We start from the raw sequence: 19,421 nt of genomic DNA, 5'->3' as shown, positions 1-19,421 counted from the left end.
TATCCGTGCTAATGTATTAACCCCAACACCATGAGCTCTTATCTTGTGTAGTAACATTTTACGTGGCTTTTTACCGAATGCCTTTTGGAAATCTTAATGTCCTACAACTACAGTAAAATAAAAGCAAAATACTGCGGATGCTGGAAATCTGAAATAAAAACAAGAAATGCTGGAATCACTCAGCAGGTCTGGCAGCATCTGTGGAAAGAGAAGCAGAGTTAACATTTCAGGTCAGTGACCCTTCATCAGAACTCTTTCCACAGATGCTGCCAGACCTGCTGAGTGATTCCAGCATTTCTTGTTTTTATGTACTACAACTACAGGTTGCCCATTTATCCACCCTGCTTATTGCATCTTCAAAGAACTCTCATAGATTTGTCAAACATGATTTCCCTTTCATAAAAGCATGTTGACTCTGCCTGATTGCATTATGATTTTCTAAATGCCCTGCTCCTACTTCCTTACTTCCTTCACTTCTGCTCCAGATGGCAATTGAAAATCACTCCTCTATTTTCTTCTTCTCCCCTAGCTTTGCTATTTAACACTAAATGAAATCAAATATGAAATCAAAGTATGATATAAAAATCTGACAGAATGTTTGATTGAATCACCTCTTATCACCCTAGTCTAATCATCCCCTGACTTCTAACCCCACTTCACCTAAAGACCAGGCTTGGTCTTGATGTGTACGATGCCACGGTAGGTCTGTGCCTGTGATTAAGATTTTTTCTCCTTGTTTTTAGTGAACTTCCTCACCCACCCAGGAACCTGCAGGCAAGTTTGAACTCTTCAAGCAATCGGGCAGTGGATTTATCATGGACACGACCCTTTGATGGAAACAGCCCAATCTTGCACTACATTGTGGAGTTGTCTGAAAACAGTGAGTGCTACAGACAGTGCTATGTTTAGCAGTGTTGTTAACTGTACTAGCAATGTTTTATAAAATGTCACAGACAAGCTGGTTTTTTGATGAGCATCTTGCATGAAAAGGGATGTCAATTAGCAATGACTGCGGAATTCCTTACTGATAGCCATTGCTAATGTTAGCTAAGTAATTCTGATTATTTGTATTCCACCGTGGTAGGGTTTTTGCAGCTAAGAGAGGTTATTAAACATTGAATTTACCCTACTAGGCACTGAATGGTGATAGATTGGGGAAGGGGAGGGGCAACAAGACCTGGGTGTCCTGTTACACCAGTCGCTGAAAGCAAGCATTCAGGTGCAGCAAGCAGTTAGGAAGTTGAATGATATGTTGGCCTTCATTGCAAGAGGATTTGAGTACAGGAGCAAGGATGTCTTACTGCAGTTATACAGGGCTTTGGTGAGACCACATCTGGAGTATTGTGTTCAGTTTTGGTCTCCTTATCTGAGGAAGGATGTTCTTGCCATGGTGGGAGTGCAAAGAAGATTTACTGGGCTGATTCCTGGGATGGCAGGAATGATATTCACTGGAGTTTAGAAGAATGAGAGGGGATCTCATAGAAGCCTATAAAATTCTAACAGGACTAGACAGGCTAGATGCAGGGAGGATGTTCCCGATGGTTGGGGAGTCCAGAACCAGGGGTCACAGTCTCAGGATATGGGGTATGCCATTTAGAACTGAGATGAGAAATTTCTTCACTCAGAGAATGATGAACCTGTGGAATTCTCTACCACAGAAGGCAGTGGAGGCCAAGTTATTAAATATATTCAAGTAGGAGATAGATATATTTCTTAATGCCAAAGGGATCAAAGGATATGGGGAGAAAGCGGGAACAGGGTACTGAATTAGACCATCAGCCTTGATCTTTTTTGAATGGCGGAGCAAGCCCGAAGGGCTGAATGACCTACTCCTGCCCCTATTTTCTATGACTTCTCTTATAACTAGATGTTTACGGTATTGTAAATTGAAAGCATTTTTCCATACATTTCTTTTCTCCTTTAATAGTCATGGATGAAATGCAAAGATTTCTCGGAAGCTTTTTGAACCTATTTCCTTTTGGTTTTTTTCATGACTGCATGGGTTAACTTGGTGATGTTTCATAGAATAGAATGATAAATGATATAGCACAGAAGGCAGCCATTTGGCCCACTGTACCTGTGAAAGAGCTGTCCAATTAGTCCCACTCCCCTGTTCTTTCCCCATATCCCTGCAAAACTTTCTCCTTCAAATATTTATCCAATTCCCTTTTGAAAGTTAATGTTGAATTTGCTTCCACTGCCCTTTCAGTCAGCGCATTCCAGATCATAACAATTTGATGAGTGAAAATGTTTCCTCATGTCACCTCTGGTTCTTTTGCTAATTACTGAAATCTGTGTCCTCTGGTTACTGATCCTTCTATTGCTTCCATTCCTCACCTGCCTCCGGCATGATTGGCTGGAGGCGGGAATATGTTGGGCGGCCGACTTCATACGCCATTTTCAAAATCTCCATCCCAACCGGCTCCAAAGCCACTTTTGCCTGGCTGGTAGTGTTCTACCCTCTGTCTGTATTTATAAAGCCATTTGCACATTCAGGTCTGGATTTAATGCCCCCCCACCCCAGAGTCGAGCTTGGTTGGGTGGGGGAAGGGTGTGTCCATTGAATTGTGACGGGAGGCAGGGGAAGAGGGCTCATTGTCTTCCTGTTGCACTGCAGTAAAACCGGAGACAGAATAGGCCGACGCCAACCTTCCCACCCAGCGGCCAATTGAGGCCCTTAAGGGGCCTATTAAGGGCCTCTTTTCTCCGCTGCTGTCATTAAAACGAGACGACTGCCCTGGGGGGGGGCCGGGGGTGCCCTCCTCTGTGGGCAGTCTGTGGCCCACAGAGGGCCCCCAGCAAAAACAACTCACCTCCCTTAAACCCCCTTCCCCCTTCACTCAACAGCCACCTCCCTCCACCCATGGCCAGGGCTTGCCGGACTGACCCCAGCGACCCTGTCTCACTTATCTTGGGTCCGTGTCTCCAGCACTGGGCCTGGTTCCAAGGCCTCCTGTAGTACCAGCAGTGGCCGCTGCTCCTGGTGGCGTTGCCAATACTGCTGATCTGCCAGCCCTCTGATTGGCCGGCAGCTCTGGGGGTGCGAGATCCCTGTCTTTAAAGGGACGGGGATCGCAGCGTTGGGCAGTTAATTGGCTGGGCACCATTTAATAGAGCCGGGGGCGTGTGGTCTGCAAATGGCCGAGGCGGGGTTCCCACTGCCTTTTCAGCCTGGCGCCGGGAGCTCCACCGGCTCCACTAAATCCTGTCCTCAGTACCTGACACTAAAGCTGGTCCTGCATGAAGCTGTTTGGTATGTACATGTACACCAAGCAACATGGGGGAGGTGGTGGCGTAGTGGTAATGTCACTGGGCTAGTAATCCAGAGACGTAGGCTAAAGCTCTGGGGACATGAGTTAGAATCCCACCACAGCAGATGGTGAAATTTGAAATTTAAATCTGGAATTAAAAGCTAGTCTAATGGTGGCCATGAAACCACTGTTGATTGTTGTAAAAACCCATCTAGTTCACTAATGCCCTTTAGGGAAGGAAATCTACCGTCCATATCTGGTCTGGCCAACATGTGATTTCAGACCCACAGCAATGTGGTTGACTCTTAACTGCCCTCTGAAATGGCCTAGCAAGCCATTCAATTCAAGGGCAATTAGGAATGGGCAGTAAGTGCTTTCCTTGCCAGTGACACCCACATCCTATGAAAGAATTAAAAAAAAAGGTCCTCCACACAACAACCGGCCAAATCCATGATGCCTGGGTGTTGGTATCTCAACAACAGAGAAAAGCAAGAGGATCCAGGTCTAATCATCACTGTGAGTAAAATCAGTGAGTGAAACTTGTAGGATAGCATTTTACAAATTGCACCAGGTAAACCATATTCAACTCTGCTCCTTATAGTGGACTTTAGTTATGTGACAGTAATCACATTTAGTTAGAAAACATGCATTTGGTTTCAATTTTAAAGAGTTTGTTCCCATACAATAAAATCATCCCAAGCTAAAATCACAATGAAAATTAAAACTTGTTCATTTTTTTTTACAGTGATGGATCATACAGTATGGCTGTTATAAGTTTTATATATTTCAATATTGCTGAGCATTGTCATGCTTTCTCAGATGCAGCATGCTTTTTTCACAGTTCCTAGCCACCTTTTTAAAGCAGAAATTCCTGATGTTAAAATTTAAGTAGTATTTTAATTTTGAAATAGTGCATAGTCTTTTAAAGTATTAACCAATTTCTGTTTTACTGTTTAGTAAAATGTTGCTCATATTTAAAGTGGAAGTTTTGCCGTCAGAACCACTTTTAAGATCAAATTATTAAAACAAACTAATGTTTACTGTTAGCAGTATGACATTTAATCTGTTTATCTCTATTCGATGGTCTGTTTATACACTGCTGATGACATCACAGGTGGGGAAGGGTGCTAGCTTGAAAGATTTTCTAAAGCTGATGGCTGCAAGACTTTTTGTTTATCCGTTCATGGGGTGAACATTGCTGGCAAGGCCATCATTTATTATCCATCCTTAATTGCCCTTACAAAGATGGTGGTCGCCTTCTTGAACTGCTGCAGTACATGCGATGTAGGTAGGGAGCGAGCTCCAGGACTTTGACCCAACGACAGTGAAGGAATGGCAATTATACTTCTAAGTCAGGATAGTGTATGGCTTGGAGGGGAACTTGCAGGTGTTCCCATGTGTCTGCTGCCGTTGTTCTTCTAAGCAGTAGAGTTCACAGGTTTGCAAGGTACTGTTGAAGGAGGCTTGGCAAGTTGCTGCCATGCATCTTGTAGATGGTTATAATGCGGTCACTGTGCGCTGGTGGTGGAGGGAGTGAATGTTTGAGGTGGTGGATGAGGTGCCCATCAGGCGGGCTGCTTTGTCCTGGATGGTTTTGAGCTTCTTGAGTGTTGTTGGAGCTGCAATCATCTAGGCAAATGGAGAGTATTGCATCACACTCCTGACTTGTGCCTTGTAGCTGGTGGACAGGCTTTGGGGAGTCAGGATGTGAGATACTCGCTGCAGAAATCCCCAGCCTCTGGCCTGCTGTTGTAGGCACAGTATTTATATGGCTGTTCCAGTTCAGTTTCTGGTCAATGGTAATTCCCAGAATGTTGTTGGTGGGGGATTCAGGGAAGGTAATGCTGTTGAACATCAAAGGGAGATGGTTAGATTCTCTCTTGTTGGAGATGGCCATTGTCTGGTACTTGTGTGGCACGAATGTTACTTGACACTTATCAGCACAAGCCTGAATGTTGTCCAAGTCCTGTTGCATGTGGGCATGGACTGCTTCATTATCTGAGGAGTAAACTAGTAGATGAATTAGTACCTGTACAGTTGATCATTACCGTAAGGTGCTTCAACAAGCTTGCAATGTCAGCTGTGTTCATTAATTCATACTGTCAGACTTAGTAACTCAAAAAAATGAATTGTAATCATTTTAAACACTCTCTTTAAACCTGTTCGAGTTGTGAAATAGATAATTCAACCTTTGTTGTAGCTTCTTGTTCACAGTATTTGTGCAGTTGTGCCAGTAGCATTTACACATATTTGTCCAGAGCCACAGTTTGATCAGAGCAGACGGAAGATGTAGATTATACTGATTTTTTTTTTTACGAGAGATAAACCAAAGTGGCATTTTTCCATGAATCTTTCCAACTTCCCTGTACTGCCCTTTTCACTTCTAGCTAATTTCCCCCCCTCCACTCCTGAAGTCTGTAAATGATTTGATGATGGACTATTTCTCAGGTGCCCTGTCCCCTTTGATCCTGTGGCCATTATTCATCTATGTACCTAGAGAGTGACTGCCGGCAGACAGTTCAACTTCTGGATACTTCATAGCCGAACCTAATCCTGTGTTCACGTGACATCAATGCACATTTACAGCAAGAGTTTCAGTATAGTTACGAGTAGGAACCATGGCTAATTTTCTTGTCCCTAATTTTTGTACTGCTACTACCGTCCCACTGAGATCAGCTAACAGGAATCAAACTTTGCACCTTAATGGTCTGTATAGCTCTGCTATTCACATGATAAGCTTGCTGAACCATCAGGGGAGCTCTAGAAATATTTTTTATGATTACAATGGGCAGCACTTTCATTGTCATGATAATAACGAGACCACTTTGATTTTCATTAAGCACGCTTAACCAAATTAAACTCCTTCGGCTTTCACAGCATCTTGCCATGAAGGTCCTAGGTTAACCTAACAGAAGTACAATGTAAGTCAGTACGTATTACATATTTAAAAGAATAACCGATGTGTAGATGTTATAGCAGAGTAGCATTGATGTACCATTCTTCTAGGGAAGATTCTTGAAATATATGTGAAATATGTGCTTAAAATCACTATTGCCATTTTAGTAGGGTACAGTAATATTTTACACTAATTTTTTTGTGTAACGACACCATCGTACTTATGGGGGTGGAATGTGAGCTGTGAGGAGGATTCAAAGAGGCTTCAGTGTGATTTGAACAAGTTGGGTAAGTGGGTAAATGCATGGTAGATGCAGTATAACGTGGATAAACGTGAGGTTCTCCACTTTGGTAGATTATTATCTGAATGGTGATAATTAGGAATGGAGGAGGTGCAACGGGACCTGGGAGTCCTTGTACACCAATCGCTGAAAGCAAGCATTCAGGTGCAGCAAGCAGTTAGGAAGGCGAATGGTATGTTGACCTTCATTGCAAGAGGATTTGAGTACAGGAGCAAGGATGTCTTACTGCAGTTATACAGGGCTTTGGTGAGACAACATCTGGAGTATTGTGTTCAGTTTCGGTCTCCTTATCTGAGGAAGGATGTTCTTGCCATGGAGGGAGTGCAAAGAAGATTTAATAGGCTGATTCCTGGGATGGCAGGATTGGCATATGAGGAGAGATTGGGTCATCTAGGTCTATATTCACTAGAGTTTAGAAAAATGAGAAGGGATCTCATAGAAGCCTATAAAATTCTAACAAGACTAGACAGGCTAGATGCGGGGAGGATGTTCCCGATGGTTGGGGAGTCCAGAACCAGGGGTCACAGTCTCAGGATACGGGGTATGCCATTTAGAAACGAGATGAGGAGAAATTTCTTCACTCAGAGAGTGGTGAACCTGTGGAATTCTCTACTGCAGAGGGCAGTGGAGGCCAAGTCATGAAATATATTCAAGAAGGAGATAGATATATTTCTTAATGCCAAAGGGATCAAGGGAAAAGGGGAGAAAGCGGGAACAGGGTACTAAATTAGATGATCAGCCATGATCATTTTTGAATGGCGGAGCAGGCCCAAAGGGCCGAATGGCTTGCTCCTGCTCCTATTTTCTACGTTTCTATGTTTCTAAGTCAGCTTCAGTGATCCATCTCCCGTGGTTCTTGTTCTGTTATAGTTCCATCCACCTCTTGTTGATTGGAATCTTGAAATATATGCACTGTGTGTATACATGTCATTGTATGCATGTCATCGTATGTACAACCATGCATAGTACCTGTTTTCCAAGATTCAGAAGAAACTGGGACATCTGGTTTCAATAGCCAGTAATGTTTATCCACAGGCAAGTTGAGATGACCTGAGGGAAGTTGGACTAACACCAGTAAATCAGTATCATTGTCCAGTGAATTCTGAAGCGTAGCTTAGTTTAGAGATACAACACTGAAACAGGCCCTTCGGCCCACCGAGTCTGTGCCGACCATCAACCACCCAGTAGTGTTCGTCCCACATTTTAACCTGGAGCACCTGAAGTCAACAGAGGTTTTGACTCTGCTGACTTATCCTTGATTAATAACCCTGTTAGGGGAATTCTTTGACAAAGATAGCAGTTGAGGCAGAAACCATTGCATCTTTTATGGGAAAAGTGAAAGTTACAAGACTGTGTAGAGAGAACAGGATTAGTTTTGGATTGCTCTAGCAAAGCAACAGCATAGGCACAATGAAATTGTTTTGAAAAAATGTATTCATTCATCGGATGTGAGCATTGCTGGCAAGGCCAGCATTTATTGCTCATCCATAATTGCTCTTGAGAATGCAGTGGTGAGTTGCTTTCTTGAACTGCTGCAGTCTGTGTCATGAAGGTGCTCCCACAATGCTGTTACGGACAGACTTCCTGGATTTTGACCCCATGTTGATGGAAGAACAGCATTATATTTTAACATCAGGCTGGTCTGTGACTTTGAGGTGGTGGTGTTCCCATGAACCTACTACCCTTGTCCTTCTAGATGGTAGATGTTGTGGAATTGGAAGGTGCTGTCGAAGAAACCTTGGCGAGTTGCTGCATACTACAACCATGTTGCACCGGTGGTGGAGAGAGTGAATGTTTAAGGTGGTGAATGGGATCCGTTCAAGCGGGCAGCTTTCTCCTGGATGATGTTGAGCTTCTTGTGTGTTGTTGGAGTTGGACTCATCCAGAAAAGTAGAGAGCATTCCATCACTTTCCTCACTTGTGCCTTGTAGATGGTGAAAAGGCTTTGGGACTCAAGGGGTGAGTGACTTGATGCAGAATACCCAGACTCTGACCTGCTTTTGTAGCCAGAGTATTTTTGTGGCCTTTGCAGTTATGTTTCTGGTCGATGGTGACCCACAGAATGTTGATAATGGGGGACTCGACAATCGCATGCCATTGAGTGTCCGGGGAGGTGGTTGGACTCTGTTGTTGGAGGTGGTCATTGTGGCGTGAATCTTTCTTGACACTGATCAGCCCAAGCCTGAAGATTGCCCAAGTCTTGCTGCATGCAGGCATGGACTGCTTCATTTTCTGAGGAATTCCGAGTGGAACTGAATACTGTGCAATCATCAGAGAATATCCTCCTCTGACATGATGGCGGGAAGACCGTTCATGGAGATTCTGAAGGTGTTTAGGCCAAGGACACTGCCCTGAGAAACTCCTGCTGCATTGCCCTCGAGCACAGATGATCGGTCTCCTTCAACCACAATCATCTTCCTTTGTGTTAAGTTTGACTCCAACCAGTGGAGAGTTTTCCTCTCACGATTCCCATTGACTTCAATTTTACTAGGACTCCTGGATAATGTTACTCGGCCAAATTCTGCCTTGATGTCAAGAACAGTCACTCTCACCTCACCTTGAATTCAGCTCTTTTGTCCAGGTAAGAAGGCTCTAATGAGTTCTGGTGCTAAGTGGTCCGAGAGGAACCTAAACTGAACAACGGTAAGCCGAAAATTGTTAAGTGCTGTTTGATAGTGCTGTCTACGACACCTTCCATTCACTTTGCTGTTGATTGAGAGTAGACTGATGGGGCGGTAATTGGCTGGATTGGATTCATCCTGCTTTTTGTGGACAGGTCATACCTGGATAATTTTCCACTTTGTCGGGTCGATACCAGTGGTGTAGCTGTACTGAAATAGCTTGTCTCGGGGCGTGGCTAGTTCTAGAGCACAACTCTTCAGCACTACAGCCAGGAAGTTGGCAGGGCCCATAGCCTTTGCTGTATCCAGTGCCCTCAACTGTTTCTTGATATCATGTTGTGTGTCATGGAGTGAATTGAATTGTCTGAAGTCTAGCAGCTGTGATGGTGGAGACCTCAGGAGGAGGCAGTGATGGATCGTTCACTAGGCAATTCTGGCTGACGGTTGTAAATGCTGCAGCTTTGTCTTTTGCACTGATGTGTTGGACTCTGCCACCATTGAGGATGGGGATATTCATGGACCCACCTCCTCCCATTAGTTGTTTAATTGTCCACCACCATTCATGACTGGATGTGGCAGGACTGCAGAGCTTGGATCTAATCCACTGGTTGTGGGATCCCTTCGCTCTGTCTGTGGCATGTTGCTTCTGCTGTTTAGCATGCACGTATGGCCGAATGGCCTCCTTGTGGGCTACAAATATCTATGATTCTATAGACCCAGTGATGAATTGTGCTGCTCTGGGCAGTCGATATTTTTAATTCTGGTTTTAAGAAGCACTTGATAAGAATACAACATGTGAAAACGGACATAGACCAAATAAAACTTGCATTTCTATAGTGCCTTTCATGACCACCAGATGTCCCAAAGCACTTCACAGCTAATGAAGTACTTTTGAAGTGTGAAACAAAAACAAGAAATGCTGGAATCACTCAGCAGGTCTGGCAGCATCTGTGGAAAGAGAAGCAGAGTTAACGTTTCGGGTCAGTGACCCTTCTTCGGAACTGACAAATATTAGAAAAGTCACAGATTATAAGCAAGTGAGGTGGGGGTGGGGCAAGAGATAACAAAGGAGAAGGTGCAGATTGGACCAGGCCACATAGCTGACCAAAAGGTCACGGAGCAAAGGCAAACAATATGTTAATGGTGTGTTGAAAGACAAAGCATTCGTACAGATTAGGTGTAAATACACTGAATATTGAACAGCAGCAAGTGCAAACCTGAAAAAAACAGTGGGTAAGCAAACTGAACAAACTAAGATGAACAGAGAAGTCGAGGAAGGGAAGGGAAGTGTCAGAGATGGACCATGTAAAGGTGAGAGAAGGGTGGAAATTGGAAGCAAAGTTGATAAAGTTTTCTAGTTCGGGGCGGGAGCAGGAAACGGCACCGATACAGTCATCAATGTACCGGAAAAAGAGTTGGGGGAGGGGGCCTGAGTGGGACTGGAACAAAGAATGCTCAACATATCCCACAAAAAGACAGGCATAACTAGGACCCATGCGGGTAACCATAGCGACACCTTTTACTTGAAGGAAGTGCGTGGAGTTGAAGGAGAAGTTGTTCAATGCGAGAACAAGTTCAGCCAGGCGGAGGAGGGTGGTGGTGGATGGGGACTGGTTGGGCCTCTGTTCCAGGAAGAAGCGGAGAGCCCTCAAACCATCCTGGTGGGGGATGGAGGTGTAGAGCGATTGGACGTCCATAGTGAAGAGGCGGCGGTTGGGATCATCCTCCGCCATTTTCGCCACCTCCAGCGTGATGCCACTACCAGTCGCATCTTCCCCTCCCTTCCCCTGTCAGCATTCCGAAGGGATCGTTCCCGCCGCGACACCCTGGTCCACTCCTCCATTACCCCCACCACCTCGTCCCCGTCCCAGGGCACCTTCCCCTGCAATCGCAGGAGGTGTAATACCTGCCCATTTACCTCCTCTCTCCTCACTATCCCAGGCCCCAAACACTCCTTTCAGGTGAAGCAGCGATTTACTTGTACTTCTTTCAATGTAGTATACTGTTTTCGCTGCTCACAGTGTGGTCTCCTCTACATTGGGGAGACCAAGCGCAGACTGGGTGACCGCTTTGCAGAACATCTCCGCTCAGTCTGCAAGCAGGACCCTGAGCTTCCGGTTGCTTGCCATTTCAACACTCCCCCCTGCTCTCATGCTCACATCTCTGTCCTGGGATTGCTGCAGTGTTCCAGTGAACATCAACGCAAGCTCGAGGAACAGCATCTCATCTACCGATTCGGCACACTACAGCCTGCCGGACTGAACATTGAGTTCAATAATTTTAGAGCATGACAGCCCATTTTACTTTCATTTTTAGTTATTTTTTCTTCCTTTTTTTTACATTCTTTTTTTACAATTTTTTTTTTTGCATTTATTTCATTTCATCTTAGTTTGTTCAGTTTGCTTACCCACTGTTTTTTTCAGGTTTGCACTTGCTGCTGTTCAATATTCAGTGTATTTACACCTAATCTGTACGAATGCTTTGTCTTTCAACACACCATTAACATATTGTTTGCCTTTGCTCCGTGACCTTTTGGTCAGCTATGTGGCCTGGTCCAATCTGCACCTTCTCCTTTGTTATCTCTTGCCCCACCCCCACCTCACTTGCTTATAATCTGTGACTTTTCTAATATTTGTCAGTTCCGAAGAAGGGTCACTGACCCGAAACGTTAACTCTGCTTCTCTTTCCACAGATGCTGCCAGACCTGCTGAGTGATTCCAGCATTTCTTGTTTTTGTTTCAGATTTCCAGCATCCGCAGTATTTTGCTTTTACTTTTGAAGTGTGTTACCTGTTGTAATGTAGGAAACACAACAGCCAATCTGCGCATAGCAAGCTCTCACAAACAGCTGTGTGGTAATGAGTTTGTGTGGTAATGACCACATTATGATCTATTTTTGTGATGTCGGGTGAGGGATAGACAGAGTCCAAGACATCAGGGTAACTCCCCTGCTCGTCTTTGAAATAGTGCCATGGGACCTTTTACATCCACCTGAGAGAGCAGATGGGACCTCAATTTAATATCGCATCCAGAAGATAGCACCCCCCCATAGTACTGCACTGGAGTTTCAGCCTGGAGTTTCGTGCTTGTGTCCTGGAGTGGGACCTGAACCCACAACCTTCTGGCTCAGAGGTGTGAATGCTACCAACTGAGCCACATTTGACACCTACAGGAGTATAAGTGAAGCTGACCACTTTTACGTTGATTTCAAATTGACACAAAAGCCAGAACAGTTTTATGGAGGTGATATAGAAACTAAACTAAATAAAGAATAAAACTCATTTGCACCTCCCTTTCACAGCACAGTTCTTCATATTGTTCCCTGGTATGTAAGCCACCTTATTTTACTGTTCTGGTCTGATTTTTATCCACAGTATCAAACACTGTCTAAGCTGCCCCTAATTATATAATAATGGAACAGCTCTGAAACTGCTGTGGATAGCTAAGTAAAACTCGGATAAATCACAGGAAAATGCCCAACAATAATTTCCATTTTATCATGCCTTTAATGGAGAAAAATGCCGAAAGGCGGTTCACAGAGGCATAAACGAACAAAAATGGACTAAAAGAACAAAGGATTTAAGAAGTCAGAACTTTGAGAGATTGGATACAGGCATAGCCATGAGTTCACAGATTGTAAATTTTCTTTCCCCTGACAGTAACTAACCAGCTGCTGAAGTGCAAGTTCAAGGCCTGTTGTGGGATGCAGGGATGAGGTTAAATTGAGCTAAAATGCTACAAGGTGGCATCACAGCTCTCGAAAGAGTTTTTTGCAACAATGTTGCACCTTGTGGTTGTGCTGCTCTCTTACTTTGTTGCAGCATGAAATGCTTTGCCATAGCAGTTGAGGAAGAGACCATTACATCTTTGAAAGGAAAAATCGATAAATATTTGAAGCAGAGCTGTAGAAAGTAGGCAGAGTTGTGGGACCTGTTTGGGATTGCTCTGCTTAGCAAAGAGCTTACACAGATGGCCTCATTTCATGCTGTAAACATCTGTAGTTCTTAAATGCAACCTTTGTCCCCCTGGACCAGTTGGAAAAATTAAAGATATTTTGCAATGTTTGCTAGCCCTGCTAGAATGGTGAAGTTCCACATGCTTTTGTCCCAAGTGTTGACTCAGAACTGCAGTATCTGGAGGACAAAGGAGAGTTCTCACTCAGTGTGGAGGGACTGAAATAGAGTGGGTGAACTGTACACTAGACATGCATTGCTAAAGAAAAGAACTAGGTACCTTCTGAAGCGCATTTCCTTTTATTGATGCCCAATGCTGTTCAGATTCATACATTTCTATTGTTTATACCAGCAGAGATATGGGTTTTCAGGGAGAGCACAGCACTGGGAGTAAGGAGCATGTTAAAGAGGTAGGAGGTGTTAGGAGAGTCCATTTTTTTTTTGTTAAAACTCAGAATCTATATTTTTAAAAACTTTAAAAAAGATTTCATGGACATTGAAACATCTGGAGATAGCTGAATTTTATTGATGCTTTTTTTAAAAAAAAGTAAGGTCAACAAGAGGTTCCTGGTTTTGATCAGTAAACAAATGCTGGAAACCAGGTGACTTCAAGGAAACCACAGGCGGTTTTGACTTAAGAGCAACCCTTTGTTGTGACAAGAGAGAATTTATGATTTAGCATGAGACTTGCTTGGAAAAGTTAGTTTCACTTTGAAATATTAAAAGATGCTGGTTTTTGGACTAAAACAGGCAGTTGAAATCTGCATATGGACCTGCCAGGAGAACAGAACAAAAACAAGATAACTGTTACCTCTCATTAAAGAATCCTTGCTCTTGAAAAGCAAAAGCATGTAAGAAGTGGTACTGTTGCCTCATGCAGTTTTTGAAGAAACCCTGAATATTTGCAGGAACCTTGCATCTTTAAAAGGACTTTTGCATCAAATGTGTGTGAGAACTGACACCTCTGTTGTGACACACCTGGTGGAAGACCTATGTGAAGCCTTTGGCAGTTGAATTTCTTCAAAAGCCTACCCAAACAGACTGTTCATCAACCTCACCTGGAAGAATTCCGAGTGGCAGTCAACTATTCAACTTTTGGACACGTCACCAAACCAAAGGACTTCCTTCCAAATCTTTGCAGAATAAGTTATTTTATTTTTCATTCCTTTTATTCCTTTGAAACAGCTGTAAACAAAATTCCCTTTTTTCCCCGTTAACCAGTTTTTGGATGTGTGTGCGTGAGGGCTAGGATAATAATACAGGGTTTTAATATTTTGATTTGCATATATATTTACTTCATTATTGGTTAAGACTTGGTTTTATAATAAACAGATAATTTTGTTTATTAAAGAAACCTGGTTGGTGTGCATTATTCTGGGGACAAATAGGGTATCTAATTGGCTGTTTTGGTAAGTGGGAAGATTTATTGATGTGTTGTGACCTGTGGAGACGTGGGACTGAATTAACAGTGCACTCCTCCCACCTTGGTTGTAACAGGAGTAACTTTCATTTTCAACAGGGCCGAAAGCCTGCCAGTACCAGAACAGCCAACCATTATCCCCTCTGCCTGTTATACACCTCACAGTAAGGCAAGTTGAACATGGTGTATAATGTGTGGCTGCTCCGATACTGTGAAGTCTTCAGCTCTGTCAAAGTGAGAAGCTACCTGTATTGAAGTCCTTTGTGTACTGAATAGGGAAGCAGCTAAAAGTTATGGATTTCAGTTTGAGGCTAGGTGGGGGAGAAGTGTGTGAAATGGGGGTCAAGGTTCGGACAAAAGTGCCTGCATGAAATAAGGAAATGTTTAGGGGTGAAATGCCTCTGTGAAGTGGGGAAAAGTTAGGTCAGAGAGTGCCTCTGTGAGTCAGGAGAAAGATTAGGGAGGAAAGTGTCTCCGTGAGGTGGGGAATGACGAGGGCAATGGCGCAGTGGGGCGGCGCAGTGGATAGCACCGCAGCCTCACAGCTCCAGCAACCCGGTTCGGTTCTGGGTACTGCCTGTGCGGAGTTTGCAAGTTCTCCCTGTGACCGCGTGGGTTTCCGCCGGGTGCTCCGGTTTCCTCCCACAGCCAAAGACTTGCAGGTTGATAGGTAAATTGGCCATTTCAAATTGCCCCTAGTGTAGGTAGGTGGTAGGAGAATAGTGGGGATGTGGTAGGGAATATGGGATTAATGTAGGGTTGGTATAAATGGGTGGTTGTTGGTCGGCACAGATTCGGTGGGCTGAAGAGCCTGTTTCAGTGCTGTATCTCTCTATGATCTCTATGATCTATGACAGGGAGTGTGTCTGTGATGTGGGGCAATGGTTAGGGCAGAGAGTGCCTCTGTAAAATGGGGAAAGGTTAGGACGAAGATTGTCTCCATGTAATGGGGAAAGGTTGTCCCTATAAATATTCAGCCAGCTCACTAAAAGCTTTTGTTTTAACCAAAAACCATGAATGTAGACAATGTCAAAGTTAGTGATATTCGATTTAACTTTCAGCATGGTTGTTGTTTTTCCCACATCACTGCATATAGCTTTGTATTGTTCGTCAAAGCCATCAGTGAGAAAGAATTAAAGTAATAATATTTGTTTAAAAAGCCTAAAAATGGAATATTACATTTCTTTCCATTCAGCAGTATAGTACAGTCGTCTTTCTCATCCTTTTTCTCCCCTCACCCCCATTCTGAAGCATTTACTTTGTTTTATGAAGAATTTATGACCTCTGCACTTTTCATCCCTTCAGAAGATGGTTTGTATCCGTTTCTTAATCACGCCCCCTGTATTAAATGGTGCACTCTGTTTAAGTTTCCTGCACTAAAATGCACATTGATTTTTTCATCCCATGGGACTTTTTCGTATTTGTCCTGATAAATGTGAAAAAGATATCTGATTTAAACAAAATTTCATATTAATAGGTTTTTATATCAGTTGTCGTACTATAATGGTATTTTCTTCAACTCTTGAGCTATCTCATTTCGAAGTTTGCAAGGGCTTGTTTTTAATTCCCACAGGTAACAAGTTGTACCAGGCTGCCTTAATTTACCAGGAAGTGTATTTTTGGTCACCCTTTACTTTGGGATCATTGTTGTTAAACTGGCAGTCATATTTTAGCTGTTATCTATAAACAGATATGCAGTTGTATCTGTTTATGAACAAAAAACACAGAATCGTTTGCATTCCAACAAATTCCACACCAGCTGTAGGGCAGCCTAGGTTAGCTAAAGAACAAAGCTTTGAGAACAGTCTGTGTTATTGTGTTCCTGGAACTGAGTCTGCTTAGAAACTCCAAGATATGTTAATGGTGCCTCTTTAAGGGGAACTAAGCAAGTGTGAAAAACTTATATCAGAGCTTAAAATATTCATGCCATCATTAAACGGCCTATTAACACCTCATTAACATTGCCCGACTTCGCCTCTATCTCAACTCATCTGCTGCTGAAACCCTCATTCATGCCATCATTATCTTTTGATTTGACTATTCCAATGCACTCCTGGCTGGTCTCCCACATTCTACTCTCTGTAAACTTGAGGTCATTCAAAACCCTGCAACCTGTGTCTTAACTCACACCATGTCCCTTTCCCCTATCACCCCTGCGCTCACTGACCAGCGTTGGCTCCCAGTCAAGCCATGACTTGATTTCAAAATTCTCACCCTTATTTTCAGATCCCTCCATGGTTTCTCACCTGTGTGTCATGAGGTTCCGGGTTCAAGTCTCACTCCAGAGCTTGAACACAAAAGTCAAGGCTGACACTCTAGTGTAGTAGCGAGGGAGTGCTGCACTGTCAGAGGTGCTGTCGTTCGGGTGAGACATTAAACTGAGGCTCCATCTGCTTTCTCAGGTGGATGTAAAAGATCCCATGCCACTATTTTGAAGAAGAGCAGGGGAGTTTACCCCCGGTGTCCTGGCTAATGTTTATCCCAATCAACATCACAAAAAACAGATTATCTGGACCTTATCACATTGCTGTTTGTGGGAGTTTGCTTTGCGTATACTGATTCCGCCTTTCCTGCATTACAACAGTGACTATACTTCAAAAAGTACTTCATTGGCTGTAAAGTGCTTTGAGTGGTCATGAAAGGCGCTATATAAATGCAAGTATTTCTTTTTTCCCTCTCTCTGTAATATCCTCCAGCCCCACAAGCAACCAAGATATCTGTGCTCCTCTAATTCTGGCCACTTGAGCATCCCTGATTTTAATCGCTCCACCATTGGTGACTGCGCCTTCGGTTGCCGAGGCCCCAAGCTTTGGAATACCATCCCTACATCTCTCCGCCTCTCCACCTCGCTTTCCTTCTTCAAGACACTCTTAAAAACCGACCTCTATGACCAAGCTTTGGGTCATCTAAACTACCTTTTGTCCCTCTGTGTCGTAATTTGTTTTATAATGCTCCTGTGATGTGCCTTGGGATTCTTTTGTTACATTAAAGACGCGACGTAAATATAAGTTGTTGTAAAATGGCACTTTATCGTAAGCACTGTTACTAACCAATGTACTTTGTGACTTAAGTATGAGGGTGTTTTTCATCTTGCTACTGCCCAGAGTCAATGGACATCTTTGCTCAGTTCCTTCCCAGAGCAGCCTTAGATTTAACACCCCATTGTGCTTCACTTACACCCTTCTGGAAGCTGGTATGCCTCATCTGACATGGTGTATTGATCGCCAGCCTTATATAGAAACATAGAATGTGTTTACAGCACAGAAGGAGACTATTTGGCCTGTCAACTGGCTCTTGCAAGAAGAATTTCAGTAATCCCACTCACCAGCCCTTTTCCTGTATCCAATTCTCTTTTGAAAGCCTCAATTCAATTTGGCTCCACCACCCTACCAGGCAGTACATTCCAGATCAGAACTACTAGCTCTGTAAAAATGTTTTTCTTTATTCTGCCTTTGGTTCTTTTGCCAGTCACTTTAAATCTGTGTTCTCTGGTTCTCAGCCCTTCTGCCAAAGGGAACAGTTACTCTCTATCTATTCTGTCTACACCCCTCATGATTTTTAACACCTCTATCAAATCTCCCCTCGAACATCTCTAAGGAAAACAACCCCAGCTTCTTCAATCTGTCCATGTAACTGAAGTCCCTCATCCCTGGACCATTCTCTCAAATCTTTTCTGCACCCTCTCTAAACCTTTTACATCCTTCCTAAAGTGTGGTGTCTAGAATTGGATCACTGCTTTTCTTGATATATATTAATGACACAGTCTTGGGTTTACAGATACAATTTCAAAGTTTGTAGATGATACAAAACTTGGAAGTATTGTGAACTGTGATGAGGATAGTGATAGACTTCAAGAGGACATGGACAGGCTGGTGGAATGGGTGGACATGTGGCAGAGGGCCAGGTCGGGCTCAGGTTGGATGTGGTTCTGTCGGGCTCGGGTCGGGTTTCATTTGCAGAGCTGAGCAGGCCTTTAATGGATGGGGTGAAAATTGACAGGAAGGAATGCCATAGCATACAAGGCTACAGGCCAAGTGCTGGAAAATGGGACTAGAATAGTTAGGTACTTGATGCCGGCAAAGACACGATGGGCCGAAGAACCTGTTTCTGTGCTGTATAACTCTATGACTCTATCTAAGTACCAGAAAGGCTGACTGTGCTCAGAGTGGATAAGTTGCCTGGTTTGGATGGCTTGCATCCCAGGTTGGTAAAGAAAGTGGGAGTGGAGATAGCAGAAGGGCTTATCATAATCTTCCGAAGATCGGGGGGAAGTGCCAGATGATTGGAGGTGGCAAATGGTACACCCATGTTCAAGAAAGGATGTAACTACAGGCTGGTCAGTTTAACATCAGTGGTTGGTAAAGTTTTAGAAACAGTAATCAGGGAAAAAAATCAACGGCACTTGGGGAGGTTTGATTTAATTAAGGAGAGCCAGCACAGATTTGTAAAAGGCAGATTATGTTTGACTAATCTAATTTAAATTTTTTGATAAAGTAACAGAGAAGGTTGATGAAGGGAAAGCAATAGATGTTGTCTGTCTGGATTTTAAGAAAAGTCCTCGCTAAGAGAACTGACCAAGACATTGTCTATGATGAAGAGTTGAATTATTATCAGTAACATGAGGGCATTAAAGTGATCATATCATTTTCACAATACACTTCAATTCAGCTCACATTGAATTTTAAGGGAGAAATTCCACCCACCCACTTATCGATTTAATAACATTTCCAAAACAAACTCCCATGACGCCATTAGCACCCACTTGAATCAAGAATGTCCATCTAAACACCATGTTGATAATCCTACATTAATCCCATATTCCCTACCACATCCCCTATACTAGGGGCAATTTACAATGACCAATTTACCTAACAACCTGCAAGTCTTTGGCTGTGGGAGGAAACCAGAGCACCCGGCGAAAACCCACGCGGTCACAGGGAAAACTTGCAAACTCCGCACAGGCAGTACCCAGAATCAAAC

General features: G+C 43.5%; 1 protein-coding gene across 3 annotated transcripts in view; it reads left to right on the top strand.

The window, feature by feature from the left end:
* The window catches only part of sdk1a (sidekick cell adhesion molecule 1a), a 973,689-nt gene that overhangs the window by 688,763 nt on the left and 265,505 nt on the right, over window positions 1-19,421 (top strand). For all 3 annotated transcript variants that reach the window (XM_068055814.1, XM_068055813.1, XM_068055815.1), the window contains exon 14: window positions 744-880. In XM_068055814.1, coding sequence (XP_067911915.1) covers window positions 744-880 — 137 coding nt within the window. The remainder of the gene's footprint in view (window positions 1-743; window positions 881-19,421) is intronic.

Source organism: Heterodontus francisci, chromosome 24 (assembly GCF_036365525.1).
Source record: "Heterodontus francisci isolate sHetFra1 chromosome 24, sHetFra1.hap1, whole genome shotgun sequence".
Classification (NCBI taxonomy): Eukaryota; Metazoa; Chordata; class Chondrichthyes; order Heterodontiformes; family Heterodontidae; genus Heterodontus; species Heterodontus francisci.
This window is presented reverse-complemented; position numbering and strand designations above follow the sequence as displayed.